The sequence below is a fragment of the Lichtheimia ornata genome (genome assembly GCF_029851405.1).
Source record: "Lichtheimia ornata isolate CBS 291.66 chromosome Unknown scaffold00002, whole genome shotgun sequence".
Classification (NCBI taxonomy): Eukaryota; Fungi; Mucoromycota; class Mucoromycetes; order Mucorales; family Lichtheimiaceae; genus Lichtheimia; species Lichtheimia ornata.
The window spans coordinates 1,048,830-1,072,600 of NW_026695322.1; the positions used below are offsets into that span (position 1 = coordinate 1,048,830).

Genomic DNA, 23,771 nt, shown 5'->3' on the forward strand with positions numbered 1-23,771 from the left:
AAGTTTAAAGAATGTCGATCCAACATGGACCTCGTGGCATGTTTGACATGTTGGCAACACAGAGCTAAAGAGGGCAAATATGAACCGTGCTTGGGAAACAATGAGCCCATCACTGCCTTCCTAAAACTGCAATCAAGCCGCGGTCGATTATGCTGTCCTGGAAGGACCCCACTGAATGGGTTTATGACAGCTCTTTAGCAATAGCTGTCAAACGAGGATGGTTGTGGCACACAACATTTATAAACACATACAACTTCTTTATGGCCCATTTTGATCTTTCACATTACATGAGAAACGTTGCATGTATCACTAAAGGCCCTTCGGCTATTCTTATTGGCCTACATTGCTCATAAGCTTTTTCACCATGGGTACCACATTGCTCATGATTGGTTGAGCCCCGATGGGATTCCGGTGCCTAGTGGGAGACATACATAGCGATAATAGGCAAATGCTATCGATGACGACGATGGATCAGAGTTATTCCCGGTTCTGCTTGTATAATCAAAAGGTGTAACCCCGTGGGGAACAATGGTCACTTGACCTTTCATCTTTTATGGAAATGGACGAATCATTTCATCCACCTTTGTATCACTCATTACACATCATTTGTTGCTCCAAATCTATTATCCTTACAACCTTTTTGGCTCACACGGGGCAGTGTACCTAATTGCGGGATACACCATCATTGAGAAAAAGAGAGAACAAAAGAGAGAGATATTTTAGGAGGAGTCGTTTTTATCCTTTACCCATATTACGGCAAAAGAATGAAGCAAGTTTGCGTCTCACAACATCTTAGCGTTCCCTGGTAATGGTTACTGTCAATGATACAGAGCATGTGTTTAGGTTTTGTATCTGCAACATATGCCACAAGGTCATCAACTTTCCCCCACCCCCCGCTCCTCAAAGATAATTGGTTCCATTTTCATGCATGTACGGTATGAAACATGGTTTGCGTGTGGGGGAGATAAAGACATCATTGAATGCAATCATGTACAAAAAGAACTAGGGGTGGTGGATAAAGGATATGGATATGCAGCTAGTTGGTGTTGTGTCACCTCCGAGATGATCCGTTGCACATGCAAGATGACTTTTTCATACACGCACTTGTCATGCAAGACCCCACACCCCGATGTGTTGGTGCTCTCACTATGTTTAGGATAATGCAACAAGGATTGAAAATCACATGTACGCACCATACATCATTGAGCATGGCTTTGTGTGTGTGAACGCGTTCAATACGTCAGCAAGGTTAAAACCTTAGGCGAGGCGAGGAGATTCATGCGCCAAGATCATGGTGAATAGTGATAATATCAATTCCAGGGATTGACGCCTATTCCTATATCCAAAAGTCGATACGCATTTATGCACATTCAAGATCGCTTTCCCGATATAGCATGCATTAGATGTTGACCCTGCATAATCCTTTCTGTCATCTGAGAAGCCCTTAACATTATACCCGACCACCAATGAACGCAACGTGTTGAATGGGGGGAATCTTCTTTAATGCCAAGTGTTAATGTGCAGTTACGTAGGATGGGTGGGTGTGTGGATGGGTGGGTGAATGCATTTCAATTAATGGGTGTTGTGTTTGCGTGTGTGAGAGTGAGAGCGTGTGCGTGTATACTGTGTGTGTATGTGTTGGTGTGGTGGTGGTGTATCATGCGCCAATAAAAAGGTTCTCCAAAAAGTGATCGAGATCATTCTTGTGAATTTGTAGTACTGAACTTTCAAAGGTGTCAAAGGATATACGTGCTTTCGACTTGTTTGCTGCTTTCTTGAATGCGAGACCAAAAGGGCTAAAGTACCATGTAAGCAACATTCTTCTTCTTTGTATCATCCCCATCCCCCATCCACTTACTTTTTTCGAATATCACCAAAAGAAGGGGCGCCTGTATTGGCGACTACCAGGTAGGAATCATGTTCTTCATCCAATGACGATATAACAAATGGCATACTTCGACTTGCATGTTCCTTACAAACCATGATTAACCTCGATCCTTACAAGCATCCATTCCTACTACGACTTACTCTGTATGCATCTGTTAAAAAGAGAGCCAATTTGGAGAGAGTCAAAGGATGTTGAAACAGCGGTAAATCGGGTCCATCTCTCATAATAACCACTCGAAAGTTCTTGATCACCTTGCTCGCCTTTTTATCGAGAATGGCCGTACCTTGACGTACAACAGCCTTTTGGATTTTCATGCAGAGATCAATGCCATGTTGTAATCCTTCCACACTATGATGTACCATTAGTCTCTTGTTGCAAATAAAGGATGATGCTTCTCTTACTTGTTGGTAGCGTCATAGGCTGTATAAAAGTTACGCATCCACCATTTCCGTCGTACACTGCTTAGATCGGTATTGTCGCCATGGTCACCCGATTCGCTTTCGAGAGCATCCCAATCCTCGTCTTGGTTCCATTTCACATTCTCACCAAGGCGTGTGGCGGTTAATGGGCTGGTTTCGAGCAACGTGGCAAGTGCGTAAACAGCATCACTGGCAGAAAAGCGTAGTTTCCATCCATATGTTCGCGCAAAGCTTGGAAAGCAAATGTCTGTCAAGCCGTAAAGAGGTGCAACTGTTTCAATCTTGTGCCGTAACATATCTTTGAGCTGCAGGTCCATGTGGGTATATACTTGTTGACATTGTGCTAATGAAAACCTATCCAACAATATCATGTTAAAGATATGAATCCATATATACACACCCACATACAACATACCCCATCTTTGCAAACATGTTGTTCAGACGCCTGCGTCCATAATCCCGCCATACGCTTAATTTGCTTGCAACATAGCCTGAATGATACATGCTGTCGTAAAGGCTCCAATGTCGAAAAAGCATAAAACGATACTCCTCCTCCTTTTGAATACTGTTCTCGCCTGTACGCATATTTTCCTCATCAGGTGCCATGTTGAACAATGCCACATTATCATTGAATGCTTGAACGTATTTCATATATTGATCCGTATCGATGCGCTCGAATATATATTGTGCTGTGACACCAATAATAGCCAGCCTAAGTATATAAAAACAATGAGCATAATCAATGGAATCACCCCTTAAATCACACTTGCCATAATAATTCATTGTTTGTCTTGGCTAATTGTGTTGCCAATGTGTACATTTGTCCAGCTACAGAGTTGCCATAATAGACACCGGCCATGTGGTATTCTGCAAGTAGTCGTCTTTGTCGCTGCCTTAACCGACGTTGCTCACCCCGTGAATGCTAATAAGAAGGATTAGCATAAATCCATGTACGCCCATCCTCAAAATACTTACTCCTTCTTGATTTAGCCGCCTTCGTTGTCGTGGCCGTAAATCCAAATCATCCTCTTCATCAGTATCCGAACCATCCATGCTATCATCGTCGCTTGAATCGTCAACCTAGCATCCTTATTGTCAGCTTTTTTGATATCCTTGACTACCTCATTATCCTTACCAATGATGCGTCATAGGCCTCAATGTGTTGATTCATCCTCTCTGTATCTGCAGCTTCATCAAACACTCGCACATTCTGGTTTGCTGGAAGGCAGTTGTGCAGGTTGATCGGTCGATGGCTGTCGAATACGTATATGCGCAGATCTTCATTCTTTTGGAAAAAGTCGTATAGCTCCAAGGATGATCCACAATTGATCATGATGATGGATCGCAACTAGAATCATATGGTGGATAAGTGGGTCGCTATGGATATATAGAGAACCGACAAGACAACACGTACTTCGGGATCGTTTGCGACAAGCTCATTGTTGGCCTTTTCGAGATCTTGATATCCAGAGACAGGGACAAGCTTATGCTGGATAAGGTCGCTCTTCAACACAAACTATGTCATATGCAATGAGTGAGGGATCGCGTGGTGGGACAAGGTTGCATGGAGGTGTGTACCTGGAAAATTTTACAGGCGCAAATGGCATCGACATCGGAAGCAACAAAGATTATGCAATTGCCTTCGACAGAGTCTTGTTTTATGCGTTCATATTCCTTGTCAAAGTCGGCTTCGGTGATCCGTACCATCGGGTGTGGAGGAGGAGAAGGAGAAGTGATAAACGCGAAGGAAGAGGTAGTGTAGCCCGCCCGCCGTCCCAGCTTTTTTCGTATACTACAAACGCGCCGCACACCGCGACAATACCGCGCTTATGGAAACATTCATTGTCCCTTTGTATATACACACATATGTAACATACAATCGCTTTCATCTCTTTGTTTTCCTCTTTATTGATCATTCCCTTCATTTGCTATCAAGAAAGGTCCTCATGGATGATATACACATGCGCTGTTCTCATAATGAATGTAATACTAGACATTGCTAATGATGTGGTATTCTTCAATTCATATTCTTTGGATGATATCAATAAAGAAAGAAACTACTATGAATGGATGGGTAAAGAGTGTCAATCTATGTATGCACTGCTCAAGCATGTAGGGTGAATTAATAGACGCGTACTTTTTGTGGTCGCGTTTTCTTTGTGGTCGCGTTTCTCTCTCATCCACTCTCAGCAGCAGCACCCATCTTCCCGCCCTGACAGCCCAACCACCGACACAGCCCCTCAGAATGAACACAATGGGTGTGGAACAAATCGTCGAACAACAAATACGAGACGGCGAGGACATTGGAGGTACCCCATACAGACACCCACATTCGATAACGTTATTCACTTTTCGTATTGCATGTAGAAATTGCTGCCACCTTGCAAGAAGGGCAAGATCTCGACATGGATCCCGACTTTTGTTCCACTATCATTCCGCAGTTATTGCTGCATTCGCTTTCTCGTACCTACAATGCCCACGATCAGTACAGCAACGCTATTGCCATCGCTCTCAAGGAAGTCTACAAGTCGAGTGCCCTGTATGGGCGGCAGGAAGCATTTACACTACTCCGAATTATCAATGGTATGACAAGGAACAACAACGTCGACTTTAACTTGCATTGACAACTTGCTTAACTCTAGAGCTACTCCATGCAAGGCTCAGCAAACCACCCTACAAGGTATTCGAGCCATGGGATCCAATGATGACGACGATGAAGATGATTAACAAGGATGTGCCATTCTAGATTGATGCATTGAACAAGGGAACAGTGATCCAGAATAGTACGGCAGCCATCAATATCATCGTCAATGCATGGGGTGCTCTTGTGGAAATGGTACACGAATGCGATCCTGATGACATGCAACCTTTATACCCCAACATCTGGTCAAAACTTATTCCTGTATCAAGCCTTGCCCTCACTGCATCTCCACACACGGCCGTCCATTTACTCAAGGTATCGATTACTACGTTGTGTGGTGGATGATGTGCATGTTTATTGAAAAGATGCATACTACATAGGTCACCGCCACTCTATATCACAAATGCATTCCCAGCAATCTGATCCATCCATGCGGCTCTCAATCTGAAAATTACATTGTGGTGCTCCTCCAATCCCTCAAACGTATCATTACCACGCCAAATACTGAGTAAGTTATCAGAAAAGAGAGTCATCTTCCATACTGATTATGCCCCCCATAGTATACCCGAGCATTTATTTCATGACCTTGCTCAAACGATACGGATGTGGCTCGTTCTTTTTCCTCCAATGATGCTTGTGGATGTGGTGGGGATGGCAAATGCACTTGAGGCACTAGCGATGGATGCTAAAACACGATTATCGACTGATATTGAGGTTGGTATTGGCTTGGTTCCTTTTATTCGAGCTCTCATCATCATCCATTGTTCTAGGACATTGTTTTTCGGATAGCAGTCTTGTTATGCGATCACCACGTATCATTGCCTTGGTTTGACGGCTATCTGAAGGAGATACAAAAACATCGATCAAGCAGCATATTGGAGAAAGGACTCGAGGATCGGATAGCACAATGCAATGTGGATGACGATGACGCATCAATTGGGGTATGTACACGCACGATATGAAAGCGGAAGATTATCCTATACTAAATATACAATCACCAGCTACATGTGTCAAAACGATTGCGATTGGATGAATCCGAATTCATGGATACAGAAGAAAGTGCAGAGTAAGTATGGATGAAGGTATATATATATGCTGGGGTGTTGACAAGGATGCATAGTGTGGACGGCTTTGGACAACAGCAAGCGTATGGATTGGATAAAGAAGAGCATGTGAAACGTCAATGGCTGAAGACTATGTTTACGGAGACCCTGTCAAATGCAATGATGGCGTCAGATGACGAATTGGAAAAGAGATCAAAAGAGGTAACTACGATCAACCCTATTTCTTACGGCGGATTCTGATACAAATGGTTCATGATAGGTGTTTGCGATTGTGAACATGATTGGCACCCACGAATTGGATCCTTCACAAAGCAAGGTGCTGGCTGAATATGCTGCGTTCTGCATCTCCAAAGATGAGAGCATCATTGAGAAACTAGCGGAGATGCACAGCCTCGAGCCGATCAACTACTTGAGACGCAACATGAGATACATCCTTCCCTATCTCCTTGGTGGTATTCAAGGCAACACACAGCTACAATCATTTGCATCAATGCTCGACATGTCGGTGCGATCACTTTGTGAACAAGGTGCACATCATCTCTTGGTGGCATTCCTCATGACCGATGACCAACTTTTCGCCGAGAGAGGATTTGACCGAATGCGTGATATTTTCTTGTCGGATGACGCACCTCAAGAGCTCCTTTCAACACGTCAAAACAAGGTCATCTCGCTGCTTGCAATGGAATTGGGCGTACCTGGAAAGATGGAGAAGGTATTTTGGTGTTATGGATTCATGTGTATGACAAAGAAAATTAATCATATGCATTGTTTAGGCTCAACAAGCTTTGCAAACGGTCATGCGATGGCTCAAGCTCCCTGTTACCACATCATTGGGCGACCTTTTGTCACAATTCTTCCTTGGCATTTCGCACAAGATTGCTGCATTCATATCAGAGAAACGTGACCCATACAAGCGTGTCCAAAACCCATCAGCGCTTGCATCACTCAACTGTATCATCCGTATTATGGGCTCAGCCATCGATACACAAGCACATCAGGTATGCCAATAGGTGTATTGATAGTCAACATGTATATTAATGAGTGTCTCATTCTAGGCCATTGCTATCATTCAAACTGTGGGGGAGCTACCAAACATGCAAAAGGAAGCCTTTATGCTATGGAGAACGTATACGGAGCAACTGTCACATGGCGAGCTCTTTCGCCGCATCAGCGCAATCATCCAAGGCTCATTGGTGATTTTCCCTCATTGTCCTCCAGATATCAGAAAGCGCATTGGCGAGTTCCTTGTGAATGCAATCAACGAGTGCACTTCCAGCAAAGGATTACCCGAAGGCCTACCTGATGTACCTGAATTTGAAGAATTGCATAGTCTACGAATGCTTTTGGATAAGAAGCGACTTTCAACCGATTTGAACGATGAACTTGCCAGCATTGCAGAACGAACGCAAAGCGACGACATTTTGGATATGTTATCAGCAGCTCAAGAATTGGCACGGCTTTTGGAATTGTATGGCAACATGCACCAAGTTATGGTGGAGAATCGATCCTTGTTATATACAGCATTACTGAATCTGGCACGCAAGAGCTTCGATCATGCCGAATTACAACGCCTGACAGCTGAATGTTTGGGTATATTGGGTGCCACTGATCCAACACAAGTGGATGCCAAGATTCCAGAAGAGAATCGACCCATCTTACGCAACTTTAACAACAATGACGAGAATCGGGAATTCATTTGTGAATTGATCACCAAGCATTTGATACCAGCATTCCATTCAGCAGGCAATGAAATGGTTCAGCAATACATCCAATACGCTATTCAAATGGAACTTCAACAAGCTGGATTCACACCTGAAAGCGTACACAATAATGGAACGATTCAATCTCGGTGGAACAAGTTCCCATCCGCTACCCAATCACTTTTGGCACCCTTACTTCGTTCGTCTTTTCAAAGCAAATGGGAGATGGTTGTACCGGATTATCCTATTTATCTTTCAGCTGAGAGCTATAACGAATGGATCAAGCGATGGCTATATCGACTCGTGGAAACATCCAAAGAATCAGCACGTCCCATTTTCACGCATTGCTTTCCTGTTGTGCAAGGCAACTTGGGCCTTGCGTTAACACTTTTGCCACACGCCGTTCTTCATGTGCTGTTATCTGGATCGGACAAGGATCGTGATGATATTCGAGAGGAGATTATTGGTGTATTGGAGCATCATGAAGAGCAAGCGAGACCTTGGAGTGAACAAATGCAGCGTGCATCCCTTCAGGTACTACACCACACATCAAGATTTCAAGTTAACATGTATCATCATACTAACGAATACACTTGCAGGTTGTCGTCATGATTACAGGCCATTGTCGTCGATGGCTACGTCACACACAAGAAAGCCCATTGACTAGCAACAATACGAGTGAGATCAAACGTGTGCACAAGTTCCTTGACAGCATTCCAAACGGCAAGATGGCTATGGCATCCTTCCGATCAAAGGCGTATGCACAAGCATTGATGCATTTGGAGCTGCACATCAAGAATAATCAACCTACCACATCCGAAGTGATTGAATTTCTTCGCCAGGTGTATGCCCATATGGAGGAAAAGGATGGTATGGCGGCTATCTTTATGATGTTCCAGAGAAACTTGAGCGTGGAAGAGGAGATCCTTCAATTTGAATCGAGAGGCGATTGGGAACATGCCAAAGTGTGCTACACTCATGCATTGGAAAGGAATCCTTATGACAGCCAGCTACTCTCGGGTTATTTCAACTGCCAGAGACAAAGTGGTGATCATAGTAGGTATTCATCCACTTGGCAATGAAGGAATGAATTATTCATGATTACTTGTTTCATAGTTGGTATGTTGGGAGCGGCCACCAAGTTATTGCAGACCCATCAAGATTGGTTTCCACGGATCAATGCCTACAGAGCTGAAGCTGCATGGAAGACGGGTGATTGGGATATGCTTGATATGGCCACGAGTCTACCTATGGAGCGATCTTTTGATTCCTTTTTGTCAAGTGCGATGGCTAATATTCGTCGTGGTAACAACCTGGCTGCTTTGAGTGATATCACGAATGCTCGCAAGGATTTGATGGAACAACTTGCCACAACCAGCAAGGAATCATTTCCCCATTCACATGATCTTATTTTACGACTTCAAATGCTGCATGAATTGGAACAAAGCCATATCGCTTGGGAAAAAGTTCAACATGAAGGGTCCCCTGAACCGATCAATGAGCTCAGAGATACATGGAAGAAGCAATTCCTTCTCCTCTCGCCTTCCTATGCGACTCGTCGTCCGATATTGGAATTACGACAAACTCTGCTGTTTGGATTAAGGTAATGTGTTATTTACAAGAGAAGTGTCTGTAACTGAACATTGTTATATAAAGAACACCCGAAGTCGGCAAGCAATTGGTGTCTGATGATGGTAGCATTTGGCTCAAGCTGGCAAAAACAGCACGCAAGGCGGGTGATTATACAATGGCACTCAAGGCAACAGCGCATGCAGAATCTCTTGGAGCACCCTATGCGTATATGGAGCATGCAAAGTGGTACTATGAAAATCACGAGAATGCAAAAGCGATCCGTTATTTACAATCACAAGACAACTTGGATGCCAAAGTAAGTACAAAGGGCACAATGATAGGTACTCTTTTGCTAATTCATTTATGATTAGGCTACCTTGCTACTGGTCACATATATGGAGGCTACCACGAATGACAAAAAGGCGCATCTTGCTGCTCATAGAAAGGCTCTTGAATTGGATCCCAAGCAAGTATTACTTCAACTTTTGATGGTACCTATCAACTAATGGCTCGCCTTTTATTACATTGTAGATGGGAAAAGCTGTACTATTCGATCGCACGATTCTATGAAAGATGCATGAAGGGGTCCGAGATAACAGAGATGCAACAACGAGAGTAAGTATCAACTTGGAATAGTCAAATAGAAAGCATGTTATTGATTACGGATGACAGCTACCGATTATGCAATTATGCCATCAAGTACTATCTAGAAGCATTGAGCACGGGGTCCAAGTACTTTTATCACGTCATGCCTCGTGTTCTATCCATTTGGATGCAATTTGCTGCTGCCGCTTCAGGATCGGATTCGGGTACTCAGTAAGTTGGCATTAACGGTTTCGAATGCTATAAAGGCATATGCTGATCTTTTCATATACAAAGGAATAAATCCGTGGTGGAGTTTTATAACACGATCATCGGCTTATTACGAGAGCGGATACCACGTATTGAGGCGTACAAGGTAAAGAAAGGAGACATTCAAGGGAGTTGTCACATGTGGCTAAAGGCCATTGTTATATAGTTTTGTCTTGTTCTGCCTCGTCTTGTATCACGTTTATCCCATGAGAAGGCCGATACCGGCGAGATTTTGGCAAGCATCATTTCAAAAGTGTTTGCAGCCTATCCAAGTACAACGATTTGGGCATTACAGCCACCTCAAGAATCACCTAGTGCGAACATGCGTAGTAGAGCGAGTATGATTATCTCCAAAGCAAACGTAAGTAGCCTATACCTGCTGCATGATCGATTGGAAGAGACTCAATCCCTCTTTTTAGACCATGTACAAGCCTGGATCCAAGATTCCTACCATTATTCGGGTAAGTGATGTCTGCTTGCAATGGGTTAAGCTTCTCAGCTATTATCACTCTCCAAAGCACGCAAATGAGTTCATGGTTCCTTTCAAAGAGCTGGCCTATTCTTCAACCGGAGGAGACTTTGATAGGATCAGCATCAAGAATTTCCCAAAGCTGGCCAAGATGCGAAATTTGGAGCTCACCATTCCGACGCAAAAGGCCATGATACCAGCACTTCCCGAATCCATTGACACAGAAGATTACAATCCTTATGCGGAAGACTTGCCTCGAATTGATGGTATGAACACAAATGCCTTATCTTTCTCGTGCTCAAATGCTAATGCTATTGGGTATAGGCTTCGTGGATCGAATTGATGTCATGCGTTCGATGCAACGGCCCAAAAAGTTATCATTGATTGGCACTGATGGAAAAACGTATGCATTCCTCTGCAAGACCAACGATGATTTACGAAAGGATGCACGATTGATGGAATTCAGTCACATGATTAACCGGTTCCTGCGACATGATTCGGATGCACGTCAACGCGCCTTATGTAAGCATGGCATGATTTATGCAAGCATCATGCAGGGATACTGACCATTTCTATTAATAGACATTCGTACGTTTGGCGTTATACCTTTGGGTGAGCAATGGGGTCTGATTGAATGGATTAGCAATCTTTCACCACTGAAGGTCGCTGTTGGTTCTATGCTGGCTAAGAATGGCATCGATATCAGAGTAAGTGGGATTAGGGAGGGTTTTATTTGAATGATACGATGATGACCGTTCTTTTTTGTTAGCGAGTACAACTCCTAGCTAAGAACCAGTTGGAGGCTGCAGGCACTGTTGAAGCCAAGTACAAAGTCTTTGTCGACACCGTTCTTCCAAAGTAAGTGTTCTTGAATGATCGATGCAAGTATTCAATGACTTATCATTCTTCGGTAGATGTCCTCCTGTATTCCATCGGTGGTTTCTTAACGTATTTCCTGATCCAAATCAGTGGTTTGCGAGTCGCTGTCGCTACATCAAGACATTAGCTGTCATGTCGATCGTCGGCTATATCCTTGGGTAAGAAGTGATCGTTTTTGATGATCTCACCTCATTTCATTCATCCATTTTTCTATTTAGCTTGGGTGATCGTCATGCTGAAAACATTCTCTTTGATTCGAGCAATGGTGATTGTGTGCATGTGGATGTCAACATGTTGTTCGACAAGGGCCAACAGCTCAATGTTCCTGAAATTGTACCTTTCCGATTGACACAGAATCTGGTGGATGGTATGGGGGTATTAGGCTACGAAGGTAAAGTGAAGAACAGTATCTTTGTGTGGAAGTACATGGACATTAATCAGGGTATAGGCATGTTCCGCAAGACCTGTGAAGTGACTCTTTCCGTGCTTCGACACAACAAGATCCAATTGCTCTCTGTATTTGAAACGCTTCTTTATGATCCGATTGTGGAATGGAAACGCAAGCAAAATATCCAGGTAAGAAGAGCGGCAGGGTCGTTTCATTCTTGTCATGCTCATACAGGAGACTTGTTATTGCACCTTAAGGCCGAAGCGAAAAAGAAGATGAATGAGATCAGTCAAAAGATCAACGGCGTCAACGAAAGGATCCCCCACGGCATGAGCATCAAGGAACAAGTCCAAATGCTTATATCCGAGGCTTCCGACAATACCAGGCTCGCTCAAATGTTTGTTGGTATGTGAACTTTATCTTTATCATCCATGATGGATCACTGATGCTCCCTTTTCTTTATCTTTACAGGATGGGCACCATTCATCTAGCAGTGCTTATGTATATAGATAGGAAGACACCGTTACTCCACCCCCCATTTGTACATTACTCATTAATAGAGAAGCTGGGTCTTTCTACATATCATGTAACCTATGATTCAATTTGCAACTCGCATGTCAGTATCAAGATATGGCTATCAGTGAACCGAAAACGCTTACATACTGGCTCTGTGTGCTGAAAAGGAATGCTTATTTGAGTAACCAATGTGCCCTTTTTGAATGCAGCTGTTGCAGTGCATGATTAACAACATCCGGTGAAAGTCTTACATGTCCAACATGTGCGCCAAAATCATTACTTTTCCGTTGATTCCATCATGCATGTACAACATGAAACATTGATTGTGTATGGTAGGGTGAAGATGGCTATGTTGCTCTTTATTTACAAAAGAAGAGGTAGGGGGATATAAACATGGAAGCATTAAATCAGGAGCTTTGGGTAGGATTTTTGAAATATACGGATGACATTGTTATTCCGCCTTGATACCAGCTGCAAAACCATCGTTTAAGAAGCATGATTACATCGGATTTAAGCTCTTGTATGAAAGCGATCAGATTAAGTTCCTCCCTGTCGTTGCAAAGCGCTTTCTCTTCAAGCTTATCAATAATTCAATGTTTGCCAGGAGGTAAGCTGATATGCTGTTTGACTCGTTTGACATGATTAATTCCTTGATACCCTTAAAACTTGTCACCCCTGGCTGATCGGTCTTGATCAATTCTCGTATTCGCCCTTCTTGCAGCGTAATGTATAGCATCGCCAAGGCAATAGTATCCAAGGTAAGCTGAATTGCCAAGACCTAGGAATCATCCTAACGTAGATCCTGTTGCTAGGCAATCATGTCGTCTTTACGTATTGTCGCCTGATCTTTCTCCTCTTTGCCTCGCTACGGGGTCGCGCTTCATTAGCCATCATTGACAGGTACTTCATGTACTTATTTGCCTCATTGATCCTTTGCGGTGTATAATGATCATCGACATTGATACCTTTGCTTTGCTGTAGTTGCCAATGATATGCGGATTGCCCCACCTCCAAGGCTGTTGCTGATTCCACCTCCAAGGTTGGCTCCACTTCCACCAAAGCTTTTCTTGCGACATCCCAACTACTCTCAAGGTGTCTGGATTCACAGGGCCAAAAGTAACAGTTGGTTGTAGCAAACGCAGTCGTGCTTGGCCCAACCAAGGCTTTTGCCTTCTTGAAAGATAAAATGGGCCCGTTGGATATGCCATCACTGATACTGCTTCAAATTGGTGTAGCTCAAGAAAGAAACGATGGATCCACTCTTGACTTAGAACGGGCGTCGCTAAAGCGGTTGCAATAGCTTGTGGAAGTGCACACCTGCTTGGCTCAATCGTACTGATCACCCAAGGAATAACGAAGCGAGAATGCCGTATCTGGTCGTATAAGGTTCGGACTTCTATATGCACCATGTCAAATGCACCATGACAGTTTCAGCACCTGTCGTAGACCATGGCACCAAAACCCAACTTTTGCATATGCCTCATGAGAGATAGCTATATCGAAAGTAACAAGGTGGCGTGTATGAGTAGTGATTCGTCGAGCAACATGATAAGACTTTACCTCATTAGAAGAATACAATATCGCAATACAATGACAATGAGAGTACGATAAAAATAAAGCACTATGAAAGACCACAAGATCAGCGCTTATTCACAGGTTGAAAGATAAGGTAGACACAAACCTTGGTGATTTGACCTTGTAAGCAATCAAAAAAGCATGACAGAGGAAAGAGATGCGTGAGGTATGATGGGCAGCGACAACATCCTTTTATTGTGCAGGGTGGGCGTGGGTATTATCTATGTCTGTTGGGGTTGATGCATTGATAAATTGATGCCTGAGCTGATAAAGTGATGGGGATCATATATCAAAAAGATGACTTACCATGTTGTCAACCTACTCTTAATATTGGTATGCGTGTTCGGTAATTAGCGAGAATGACTGGATCACCTTTGATATCAGCAACCAAGTCTCACACCTGCCATTGTACAAATAGCAGACACCAGGGCCTAGCTACTTCACAATGAACAAAGAGCACGTTTCAGATGGCATCACGCTTGCCGCGCGCATAGGTAAAACATAAAACTATCTGCTTCTCTAAAATGGCATTATGAAGTATGGTGTCTTTATGAGAACAAAGCTGAAAAAAGTGATCAAGAGCACCTTCTGTCCAAGTTTCATGTTCGAGATGGGACAATACCGGGAGACGCGGACGGTACATCCTATCTATGTTCCCATCCACGTATTTGAATGCTGCCGTTCAAAATTTTGCATAATGAAGCATGGAAGATCTATGAGGACGAAGTTGATCAGCATGCCTAAGAGCATCTTGTGTGAAAGTTTTAGGTTCGACATAGGCAATCTCACTATCAAGGTTTGGATGTACAGTGTTCATGCATTTATACAAGAGGTGTCCGACCTATTTAATTTCCACTTCTTTCACTCCCACAACTTCTTGTCTCTTCCTCCCATTCTCAACTGTTGGCCCCATTCAAGCATACAACTAGCACCTGCGAACGATTGCTCTGCTTCAACCCATCATGTCAATCCTACAACTATCGTGATCCGATTGTCTTTGACTGAATGGCAAGTCCATGGCGTGTACACAGCCTTGTCATTCTACTACAACACACGCGTTTCTTGACACAACACACGCTCTTGTACAATCCTCGACCACAACCAAACGTAACAGCATTCGTTCCAGCAGCTTTACTCCATTGTCTCCAACAGCATCCTTTACTTGCAGCAACTTGACTTACAGCCTTCCTTCACGTGGACAGCAGATAGCCATTGTATAGAAGCATCTTTATTTACGTGTAGCAACTTGCTTTCAATACATACGACTTCTTATGGATATGGGTATTGGTTTGAATTATGGTATGGTACATGGGATGGAAGGACCTGGGGATATACAATGCGTAGAAAGAGAGCCTTTGTTCTTGTGTATGCATTATCCTTCAACTTGACCTTGATCCTTGATGTTATCACCCTGTACGATTGCAGCATGAAATTACGTGCTTTACACACTTTCATGGAAGCTGCTATGATCATCACTTGTGCTACCTGCCAACCATGTGCAACCATCTTCATCTTCATGCATATTTTGACACGCCATAGATACTATTCGCACCTCACGTTCATCCACTTACCTTTACCCAAAGGATAGAAGCTTTCCAAATCGATGTACCTCCCATTTTAGAGCAATTGATTGTGCCTTTCAATACATCTCTGGTGAATGACGTTGGATTACAGGGTTGCTTTAGGATTAAGTCATTTGTCGATATCAGGAACGAATGCTTGTTGATTACGTTTGTTGGTTATATGATCGGCTTTGGTCTCTTGTTGTTCCTCCTAAAGTGTTCTTTGTTTATTGTACCAGGTAGCAGCCAAGTTACTTTGATCCTTGTTGATGGCTATCAATGAACCGGAAATGCCGACTGATTCTTTGTGTTGAGAATCAACGCTTATTTGAGTAACCTTCATGCCTTTTTTGGATGCTGCTGTTGCTGTATTGCATGATTGACCAACATTTGGGGGACAATGGCACCTCTTCCTTCCTCCTCGGACCACACCCAGAATACTCGTGCATGATGCCCAGCACCTTTTATGTACACGGGTCAGCCAGGGACACGCATCAAAACAATACAACTTGCATATGCTATGTACATTGCTGCATTCATGCTCTCACATACACTGTTATATATAGTATACCCTTTACCATTATGAGGGATTATGATGACACGTCGTCTTTCTTTCATGAAAAGATTAATAAACACGATTACCCGCTTTATCATGATAAAAACAAAATGTCACACTATTGATATTCTGCAACAACACATGGCAAAAGGAGAAGATGTAGGGTAGATACAAGAAGATAAAGCAGCGTGCTGGTGGTGGTGATTCAATGCATTGTGTGTGTAAATGTGATATACAAAATTGTTGTTGCGGAGAGAGAGAGGATTCTTGCCATGGAGATTACCATGCCAAATTGGGAGCACTGTAGAAACCATGGATTGGGCGGAATGCTGGTGATGAAGACAATGAAGAGGTATATGATTGTTGTTGTTGCTGCTGTCGGGGTTGTGTTACCGAAGGCGACAATGACCACAAATCGGTGTTACCATCACCTAGGGATGATGTCGACGATGCCATTGGATTGTTTGCAATGTTGGATGATGATGGTGCTGTAGATGAACAAATAGAGGAGAATGCGGCCAAACGACGTTCTTTTTTTGGCAAAGGAAAAGTACCCATCGTATCATAGTAAAAAGCAGCATCCTGATCAAATATGGATTCAAGACGTTCAACGGAGGATGTCATATGGCTTGCATTGCTGGAGGATGTATAGGATGATGAAGATTCGATATCACTCGCATTGCTGCTGTTGCTGCTGCTGCTGCTGCTGCTAGTTGGCTGCATTGAGCCTCGATCTACACCAACCGGCAGTGTCGGGGAAGGCCGTTGCTCATCATGGATAAACGTGCATCGTACACCATACAAACAGGTACCTGTCCTGTGATAAGTTCGGCAGATTTCCGTCTTGTATCGAGCATGCCTTTGTATCATTCGTAATTCGTGCTCGCCATGTGCAAATCGACACTTTCTACCATATCTGATTCAAAAGGTACAATAAGTTGTCATTTTTAAAATATTCTCCGGGAAAAAAGCGACACTCCATCAATCCTCGGGAAAAGAAAAAGAAGCTTCTCTTTCTCCTCTCTCTCTCTCTCTCTTACCTGCAATGACCTATTTCATTCCAGTTGCGACACATTTCGGTCTTGTATAACTCGGGTTTTTTGTTTGGATGAACACCACCTTTGTAGTGTCCAACAAGGTTGTTGTTATTGGATGCTTGATGATCGGAATACATAATACTAATGATAACAAGATGATGATGATGCGCAAAGAGAAATAGATAATGGGAGAAATATGAAGGGATGATGGGGTTGCCAACAAGCGAGAAATAAAAAAGAAAGAAGAATGGACTGATTTGCAAGAGCCGATGCTGGTTATTTGAGAACTTGACCAAAAACTCTATGAAAGTAAACAATGAGATGCAAGTGAAAAACAAGGGCGGGCCCGTGTGATTAGGGTGATGGTAAGTTTCCTGGGAACCGGTTCCCAGTTTCGGTCATGCTCTTGAAACGGGTGCTGGTTCCGGATATACTCGGTCCAACGCAAAAACAACAACAACAACAACAACAACAACGCACCCCATTGACAGCTGAGCAGTAACCCTAAATTTGCATGTATCTCGTTTTTGATGTGTGCACATACACTCACTCACTCTCTCACTCTCTTTCCATCCGCTACTTACCCCTTCCCTTTTTTTATCCCACCAACTCCCCCCTTGGAGTGCTCCTTTGTTCCCCTTTCAACGCCCAATCCCGCCCCTCTTCTTGAGCATATCTCGAATAATGTGTATGTTACTTTTTTTTATACATGGAATTGCAATGTGTGTATCTACATGGTCATGATAACAACTTTTCACGTTCGTTTTCGGAGAAGACCTAATGGGACCTCATCCTGGTCATCATCTGGTTGTTGTTGTTGTTGACGGTACCATCCTTGCCGAAGTGGAACCGAAGCATACCCTACTTTTTGATGGTGATGATGCTCCATGATTATTCTTGCTGCCGCTGCCGCTGCTGCTGCTTCCATTGAAGAATGCCATTGCAATAATTCTCTCTTCCGTTGTTGCGGCTGTACCAAACTTTCCACCAAGACCACTGTGGATGGCTGTTGTTTATCACGTCTCATTACTCGTTGACTCCATGCTGAAAGACTCCTCAAACGTTTGCCGGGTGTAGAAGATGATGTATGCGTGGTGGTAGATGAACTGCTACGACAAGGGGATGATGAGGATGCTGCTGTCATGACAACATTGGTATCCACAAAAGATCGACGCCTTCTACACAATGCTTGATAGACCGGATGCTGGTTTTGACGCACGAGATGGGTCGGTGTTTCGAGAAGCATCATGAGATACCTGCATGAGGGTCTGCGTTGAAGTTGTTGCTTGCTGTAATCGAGAAACATTTGTGAAAAGCTGGATGTCGAGTAAAAATGATGGTGTGGAGGAACAAAGGATACTGCCATGGGTTTGCTCTTGTGATACACATTCGCCAAAGCTGTATGAATCCTCAAATCTTGCACAGGTTGTCTAAGCTTGCGTATAGTCGTCATGTACACTGCTTGTATATCATCTGAGTAATCGTTTTCTCCTCCTTCTCCTTCTTGCATCATCGCCATTTGCTGTTTTTGCTTTTGTCGTCGTCGTTTGTTATCGTCCAAATCATCTTCTTCATCATCCGAATCCCATAGCGTATCCTCGTCATCATCATCATCTTCATCATCGGGTACCACTCTTGTTCTTGTTCGATCCCAACGTTTACGTCCACGTGTATGACCCAAGAGTTTCTCGACAAGGGATGGCTTGACCTCGTGAAAAAGCTCTGCCTCGAGTTTATCGGCGTATCGCATGGATGCTGGCATTGAATGGAATAGGGGAATGTATGCAGAAGGATAAGAAAGAGAAAGAAAGAAGATAAAGTGGAAGAAAGGAAGGGAAAAAAAGGACTGGATGGTGTGAGTGTGAGTGTGTGTGCGAGAGTGTATGTGTGAAGAAGGGGTATACACATAAGAAAGATGCTCGGGGAAGAATGTTATCGAGAAAGAGAGGGGAATACATACTACCTTATGTAAACTTCCAATGAATAGCACATTTGCCCTTGCTCTCATCGCCACACACTGCTTCAAACACTATTATCATTTGGGTTATTAAACTGGTATTCTTGTACATCATCGCATCCATTACCTGCTGGAGATAAATCCAAGCTACCTACAAACCGACCCTATATCAATAATGGGCCATGATACCACTTGAGACGCACACTTACCACTGCCACAAGTTGGACATGTATCCTCTATCTTTGCTTTTATGTTTCCATTCGTGCCTTGGACAACGACGTATTTCCCACAATGTGGATTGGCGTTGGGATTAGGTCCTATTTGTTGTTGACGTGCAAATGAGAATCCAAACACTTGTTGCTAGGTAGCTAGTTTTACAACTATTACCGTTGCCCATTTGTGCCTTGTTGATGGCGACAATCAGCTCGTCATTGGTATCCTTCTTGCCACATGAGCCCATGCCAGTATCGTAGTAGGTGCCTGTGCCATCGTATTGTGTTCCTGGCAGAGAATCAAGAGACTCCTCCCTCTTGCTGAGAATCACCGCAGCATTGCATAAATTCAGTAGCCATAGCAACGACGATACCAGTAACACCAGCAGCATGATTGAATGTCAGATTCACGATTGGACAATCATGGATTCCAGTGCGGTTAATATATAACAACAACGATTACCATTGTCGTCAGAATATACAAAGAGACATCATTAACTGCAAGGGTGCATGGCCCTTTCAATTGTGTATATGTAGCTTTCATTCTATGAAATGTACCATGCGTGCCCCCTGTTCAATTTGGTGTAATATATGGTTAAAGGACGTGCTCGATATCATCTTTGATCCCCTTTTTGGACAACATTTAGATGACACTACTTGTCCATCTTTGACCTTTCATCCGAAGTCATTGTGATATTGAATACATCGATTGTATTGTATGTAGCATTCTTCTTTTATGACAATTTTAGGAGTACTTTAGCATATGACATAAAGAGCACACATCACATCCCCTTATCCATTATGTCAATCAGGACAACGCCATCATTGTAAAAGGAAAAGCCACATTTCATACATACATTCTTACCTCCTCCTCCTTGCTAAGGTGCACACTATCACTCTCCTGTTGCATTTATCTAACAGTACTACACACAAAAGATAACTTTTTTTTTTTATTCTAAGTGAGGGATTACAAGAGGAGGTGGTGGTGGTGGTATATGTACATGTTTTGCATGGATAATGATGGATTTGTGTACACATTTTTTTCTCTACAGGGCTTTCCAGGCGTTGATAAGATGAGAAGTTTCTTGTTCCTTACGCACAGCAATGCGCACAAACGTAGGGCAAGCGTAACCAGGTTTACCACTGCGAACAGGAACACCAGCTGCTCGAGCCAATTCCACAGCCTTTTCAGCAACGCTTTCAGAGCGCATATCAATCCATACCCAACTAAGGAAAGGTTTGCCATGATAGACCCATTCAGAGTGGCCGAGAGCCTTGAGTTGTTCAATAACGTTGACACGTAAACGGGGCGTGTTGTCCCATGTCTCCTCCAAAAAGGCCGTATCCTTGACAACCTCCTCGACAAACTTGAGTGCAGGGCCATTGACAGACCAAGGTACTTGAATCTTGCGTAGTGCTTCACAATGACCAATGGTAGGGCAAACAACAGAGCCCACACGCAAACCAGTGCAACACCAAATCTTGGTCCATGAATGCATCAAATGCACACCCACTTGATGTTGTTCCCACATTTCCTTGACAAATGCATGTGCCGTGATCAATGAATCAGATCGGAATTCACGTGAAAGCCATGGCTGCATTGATTCATCTATGATACCATACGATGATGAATCATCCCGATCCCTCACATTTCATGTCCATCAGCATCTTCCTTACCAACAATCACAGCACCACCAGGCAACACGTTGTTACGGATGTGTTCTTGAAGACTGGCAAGATCGAAATAGTCACCAGTGGGATTGCATGGGTTGACGATACACAAGAGATCCACACGTTCAGTTGAACGAGGTGCCAAAATCTCAAATCCATTGGTCTGTGCGCTTCGCTGATATTCCTGATACTAAAGTTGAAAATGTCAGCCACTGGTACGTATATAGATCATAACAATGTATCCATGACTACTAGTTACCTGCACATTCCATGGTCCACCCTTCCACGTAGGCTTACTCACACCTTGTACTTGACGTTCTTGAAGTGTCTTACGTACCACCAAATCGATCAACTCGGATGCACCATTGCCCATGAGCAAACGCGGATGATGCTCTGCATAATCACTAGGCCAAAGGAATTGAGCAAGGCTGGTCTTGGCGGGTTCTTGATTGGCAGCAGGATAGTGGTGAATGTCAACCATCTGGAAATCCTATTGTAAGCACCTTGACAACTCGTATTGGATACCCTATTTATACACTCACAGCTTCCTTTGCAGCATCAAGCGCCTTGACGGGAGTACCCATATAGTTGGTAGTAACGCTGAAATCCTCAATAAAGTTATCAAGGAATCGATGTTCTTGACCACCATGGAAGGTTTGTGTCTTTGAATCCCAAACGTCGGCTTTCTTTGCAGTGGAGACCATGGTTGAAGAAAAAAAAATTAAAAGAGAGAGAGAGAGAGAAAGAGAAAGAGGGTTATGGTTCCTGGGGCCCGCCGCTCATCGCATTTTTGGTGGGGAGTCCCAAAAGCTCATGCACAGTAGCAACTGGTCACACGAGATGGAGCAATGTCCACTGAAACGCAACCATCGCTTACAGAACCCGGATGGTTGCACAATGAAGAACCGATGGTAAAGTACAACAGCATCCCGATTCTGGGGTCTTTATAAATCACATGCAAAATTTCTGTAGAGGTGCTTTCATTGTAGAAACATAGCAATGTTGTCATGGTTACCATCATCGACACATTGTGTTGGCATCCGTAACATAGTTCAGGTGATGATGAAGTGATGATAAAAGTAAATGTGCCACCACAAGGTCGTACTTTTAGATATATCTCAAACTTCTTTGATCCGATGCTACCCAATACCCCAGTCACCAAGAAGGTTCTCGCACACAATGGATCTTCTCAGGCTGAAAAATGGTGGTCATTGATCACAAAAAGGTCATCCGTCCATTCATAATGCTTATAAGAAGCCCCATTGGTCTATTTACGTTCACAAATCGTTCGCTGCTAAACAACAACAGTGACCACCAAATTACAATCCATCAAATATTATACGTGTCTAATAGGGTGAACGATGTCTATATAACATGTCGTCCACTTACAATCCTTTATTATAGTACAATCGAGTGATGGGTTTGCCGTTGCTATCCTTAAGGTTTTGGAATTCGGGCTCCATGGCAGATGTCTCCAAGGATGAAATTTGAGGGAACACGGCAATAGCTGCAGGCAATGCTGTGAACATGCAGAATGCAATCAAACCTGGTACAAGAAAGATGTTGTTAGCCCCCAATGATGGATGACTCGCCCCCTCCCCCATCCTTACCAAAGTTCAAAGGAATCACAAGTTTAGGTCGTGCCTTGACAAATTCGGTTTGCTTTAATCGATCCAATGCAAGAGGAGGAATCACAAGAGCAGGTGCGTTGGTGAGCACGCGAGAGATGGCCACCTAATTAAAGCATTGATTGGTACCCGTATCCAATAGCTTAATTGTTGCTTTCATTTACCTGTGACACAGCAGCAAGACCAGCCTTTTTGGATTTGCCAACCTTTTCATTATCCTCGGTGTATACATCGATACCATTGGTGATTTCCTTTCCACGCATCAAAAACACGTTTACAGTACCAGCTGTAGCGACGGCTGTAAATGGAACAAGCTTCATCAGGATACGCTTGGTGGCATCAGCGATACGTAAACGAGGTACGGATTGTGTCAAGCCCACCGCCAATGCACATGAAGTAGTAACAGCCGAGGCATAGGCCACTAAATTAAACAAAATGGGATGAATGGCTATGCAACATCCGAGAATGTACACGTCGTACCTGCAGTTTCCTTAAGATTCAATGGTGTGGATTTGTTGGCGTTAGCAGAGTTGAATGCAACGTTGACACTTTGATTGGCCCATTGCCAAAAGATGATGTTTTTGATCTAATGCGAAATGAATGAGTCTTGGTCACACTACTACTAAAGGTACGCATGACACTTACCGAGGGATTGGGTGTCAACATGCCTGCCACAAGGATCATGTTCGTGGGTACAAAGGATGACATGCGAAAAGGCAACAGGATTTTTTCACCCGTATCAGGATGTAAGGTCGAATCCACCACTATTCATGTATACACCTTGTTCAATAACCCATCATTCCATCCACCACCATCATCATCATCATTGTTACCTTTCTTGGCTCCCCAAAGACGCTCAGCGTCCACTTTCATTTGTGGGTTTTGCTTGTAGTCATTAAGCAACTTTTTGGCCTCCTCCAACTGCTTGTTCGATGCAAAAAGTGTCCTATTTACAAGTATGAACAACCACGATATAGAGCTCTATCTCCCTCTCTCTCCACACCTACCTGACATCAGTCACATCGACGAAATGACGCAGACGACCCAAGTATGTTGACTGAGGATAGCGAGGCTTGCCTTTAAAAGAAAGAAGCATGCGACATGAGTTGACAATGTGATAAGGACGCGAATGGGCTGCTTACTCAAATCGACTGCCATGACTACAAAAGTAACAATGAGGAAAGA

The 23,771-nt window shown here is 43.5% G+C and overlaps 7 protein-coding genes across 7 annotated transcripts; 1 reads left to right on the plus strand and 6 right to left on the minus strand.

Annotated features, from left to right (window-relative positions):
* Positions 1 to 1,657: 1,657 nt before the first annotated feature.
* O0I10_000868 (uncharacterized protein) lies at positions 1,658 to 4,014 on the minus strand (the record flags this gene model as incomplete). Its single annotated transcript, XM_058480970.1, has 10 exons — positions 1,658 to 1,796; positions 1,859 to 1,971; positions 2,029 to 2,236; positions 2,290 to 2,661; positions 2,723 to 3,019; positions 3,078 to 3,229; positions 3,283 to 3,387; positions 3,443 to 3,655; positions 3,722 to 3,823; positions 3,886 to 4,014. The coding sequence occupies 10 exons, from the start codon at positions 4,012 to 4,014 to the stop codon at positions 1,658 to 1,660; spliced, it is 1,830 nt and encodes a 609-aa protein (XP_058348534.1).
* Positions 4,015 to 4,561: 547 nt separating this feature from the next.
* On the plus strand, positions 4,562 to 12,363 carry O0I10_000869 (uncharacterized protein; the record flags this gene model as incomplete). Its single annotated transcript, XM_058480971.1, has 30 exons — positions 4,562 to 4,616; positions 4,675 to 4,890; positions 4,950 to 4,987; positions 5,054 to 5,263; positions 5,329 to 5,456; positions 5,509 to 5,662; positions 5,719 to 5,889; positions 5,950 to 6,014; positions 6,069 to 6,213; positions 6,272 to 6,724; positions 6,786 to 7,010; positions 7,068 to 8,246; positions 8,312 to 8,768; positions 8,829 to 9,315; positions 9,369 to 9,600; positions 9,656 to 9,750; positions 9,816 to 9,899; positions 9,957 to 10,100; positions 10,164 to 10,242; positions 10,303 to 10,497; positions 10,556 to 10,597; positions 10,655 to 10,871; positions 10,930 to 11,127; positions 11,188 to 11,312; positions 11,375 to 11,463; positions 11,520 to 11,642; positions 11,703 to 11,875; positions 11,933 to 12,060; positions 12,130 to 12,277; positions 12,344 to 12,363. 30 exons carry the CDS (start codon positions 4,562 to 4,564, stop codon positions 12,361 to 12,363), a joined length of 6,075 nt encoding a protein of 2,024 aa, XP_058348535.1.
* A 3,997-nt stretch (positions 12,364 to 16,360) lies between these two features.
* On the minus strand, positions 16,361 to 17,255 carry O0I10_000870 (uncharacterized protein; the record flags this gene model as incomplete). The annotated part of the gene is made up of 2 exons (XM_058480972.1): positions 16,361 to 16,997; positions 17,122 to 17,255. 2 exons carry the CDS (start codon positions 17,253 to 17,255, stop codon positions 16,361 to 16,363), a joined length of 771 nt encoding a protein of 256 aa, XP_058348536.1.
* A 617-nt stretch (positions 17,256 to 17,872) lies between these two features.
* Positions 17,873 to 18,880, minus strand: O0I10_000871 (uncharacterized protein; the record flags this gene model as incomplete). Its single annotated transcript, XM_058480973.1, has 1 exon — positions 17,873 to 18,880. One exon carries the CDS (start codon positions 18,878 to 18,880, stop codon positions 17,873 to 17,875), a length of 1,008 nt encoding a protein of 335 aa, XP_058348537.1.
* A 202-nt stretch (positions 18,881 to 19,082) lies between these two features.
* On the minus strand, positions 19,083 to 19,679 carry O0I10_000872 (uncharacterized protein; the record flags this gene model as incomplete). Its single annotated transcript, XM_058480974.1, has 4 exons — positions 19,083 to 19,147; positions 19,203 to 19,226; positions 19,285 to 19,392; positions 19,463 to 19,679. 4 exons carry the CDS (start codon positions 19,677 to 19,679, stop codon positions 19,083 to 19,085), a joined length of 414 nt encoding a protein of 137 aa, XP_058348538.1.
* Positions 19,680 to 20,333: 654 nt separating this feature from the next.
* On the minus strand, positions 20,334 to 21,662 carry O0I10_000873 (uncharacterized protein; the record flags this gene model as incomplete). The annotated part of the gene is made up of 4 exons (XM_058480975.1): positions 20,334 to 20,896; positions 20,965 to 21,148; positions 21,218 to 21,439; positions 21,501 to 21,662. 4 exons carry the CDS (start codon positions 21,660 to 21,662, stop codon positions 20,334 to 20,336), a joined length of 1,131 nt encoding a protein of 376 aa, XP_058348539.1.
* Positions 21,663 to 22,343: 681 nt separating this feature from the next.
* On the minus strand, positions 22,344 to 23,744 carry O0I10_000874 (uncharacterized protein; the record flags this gene model as incomplete). Its single annotated transcript, XM_058480976.1, has 8 exons — positions 22,344 to 22,504; positions 22,569 to 22,692; positions 22,751 to 23,007; positions 23,067 to 23,172; positions 23,232 to 23,350; positions 23,420 to 23,532; positions 23,594 to 23,663; positions 23,729 to 23,744. 8 exons carry the CDS (start codon positions 23,742 to 23,744, stop codon positions 22,344 to 22,346), a joined length of 966 nt encoding a protein of 321 aa, XP_058348540.1.
* Between the last annotated feature and the right edge of the window lie 27 nt (positions 23,745 to 23,771).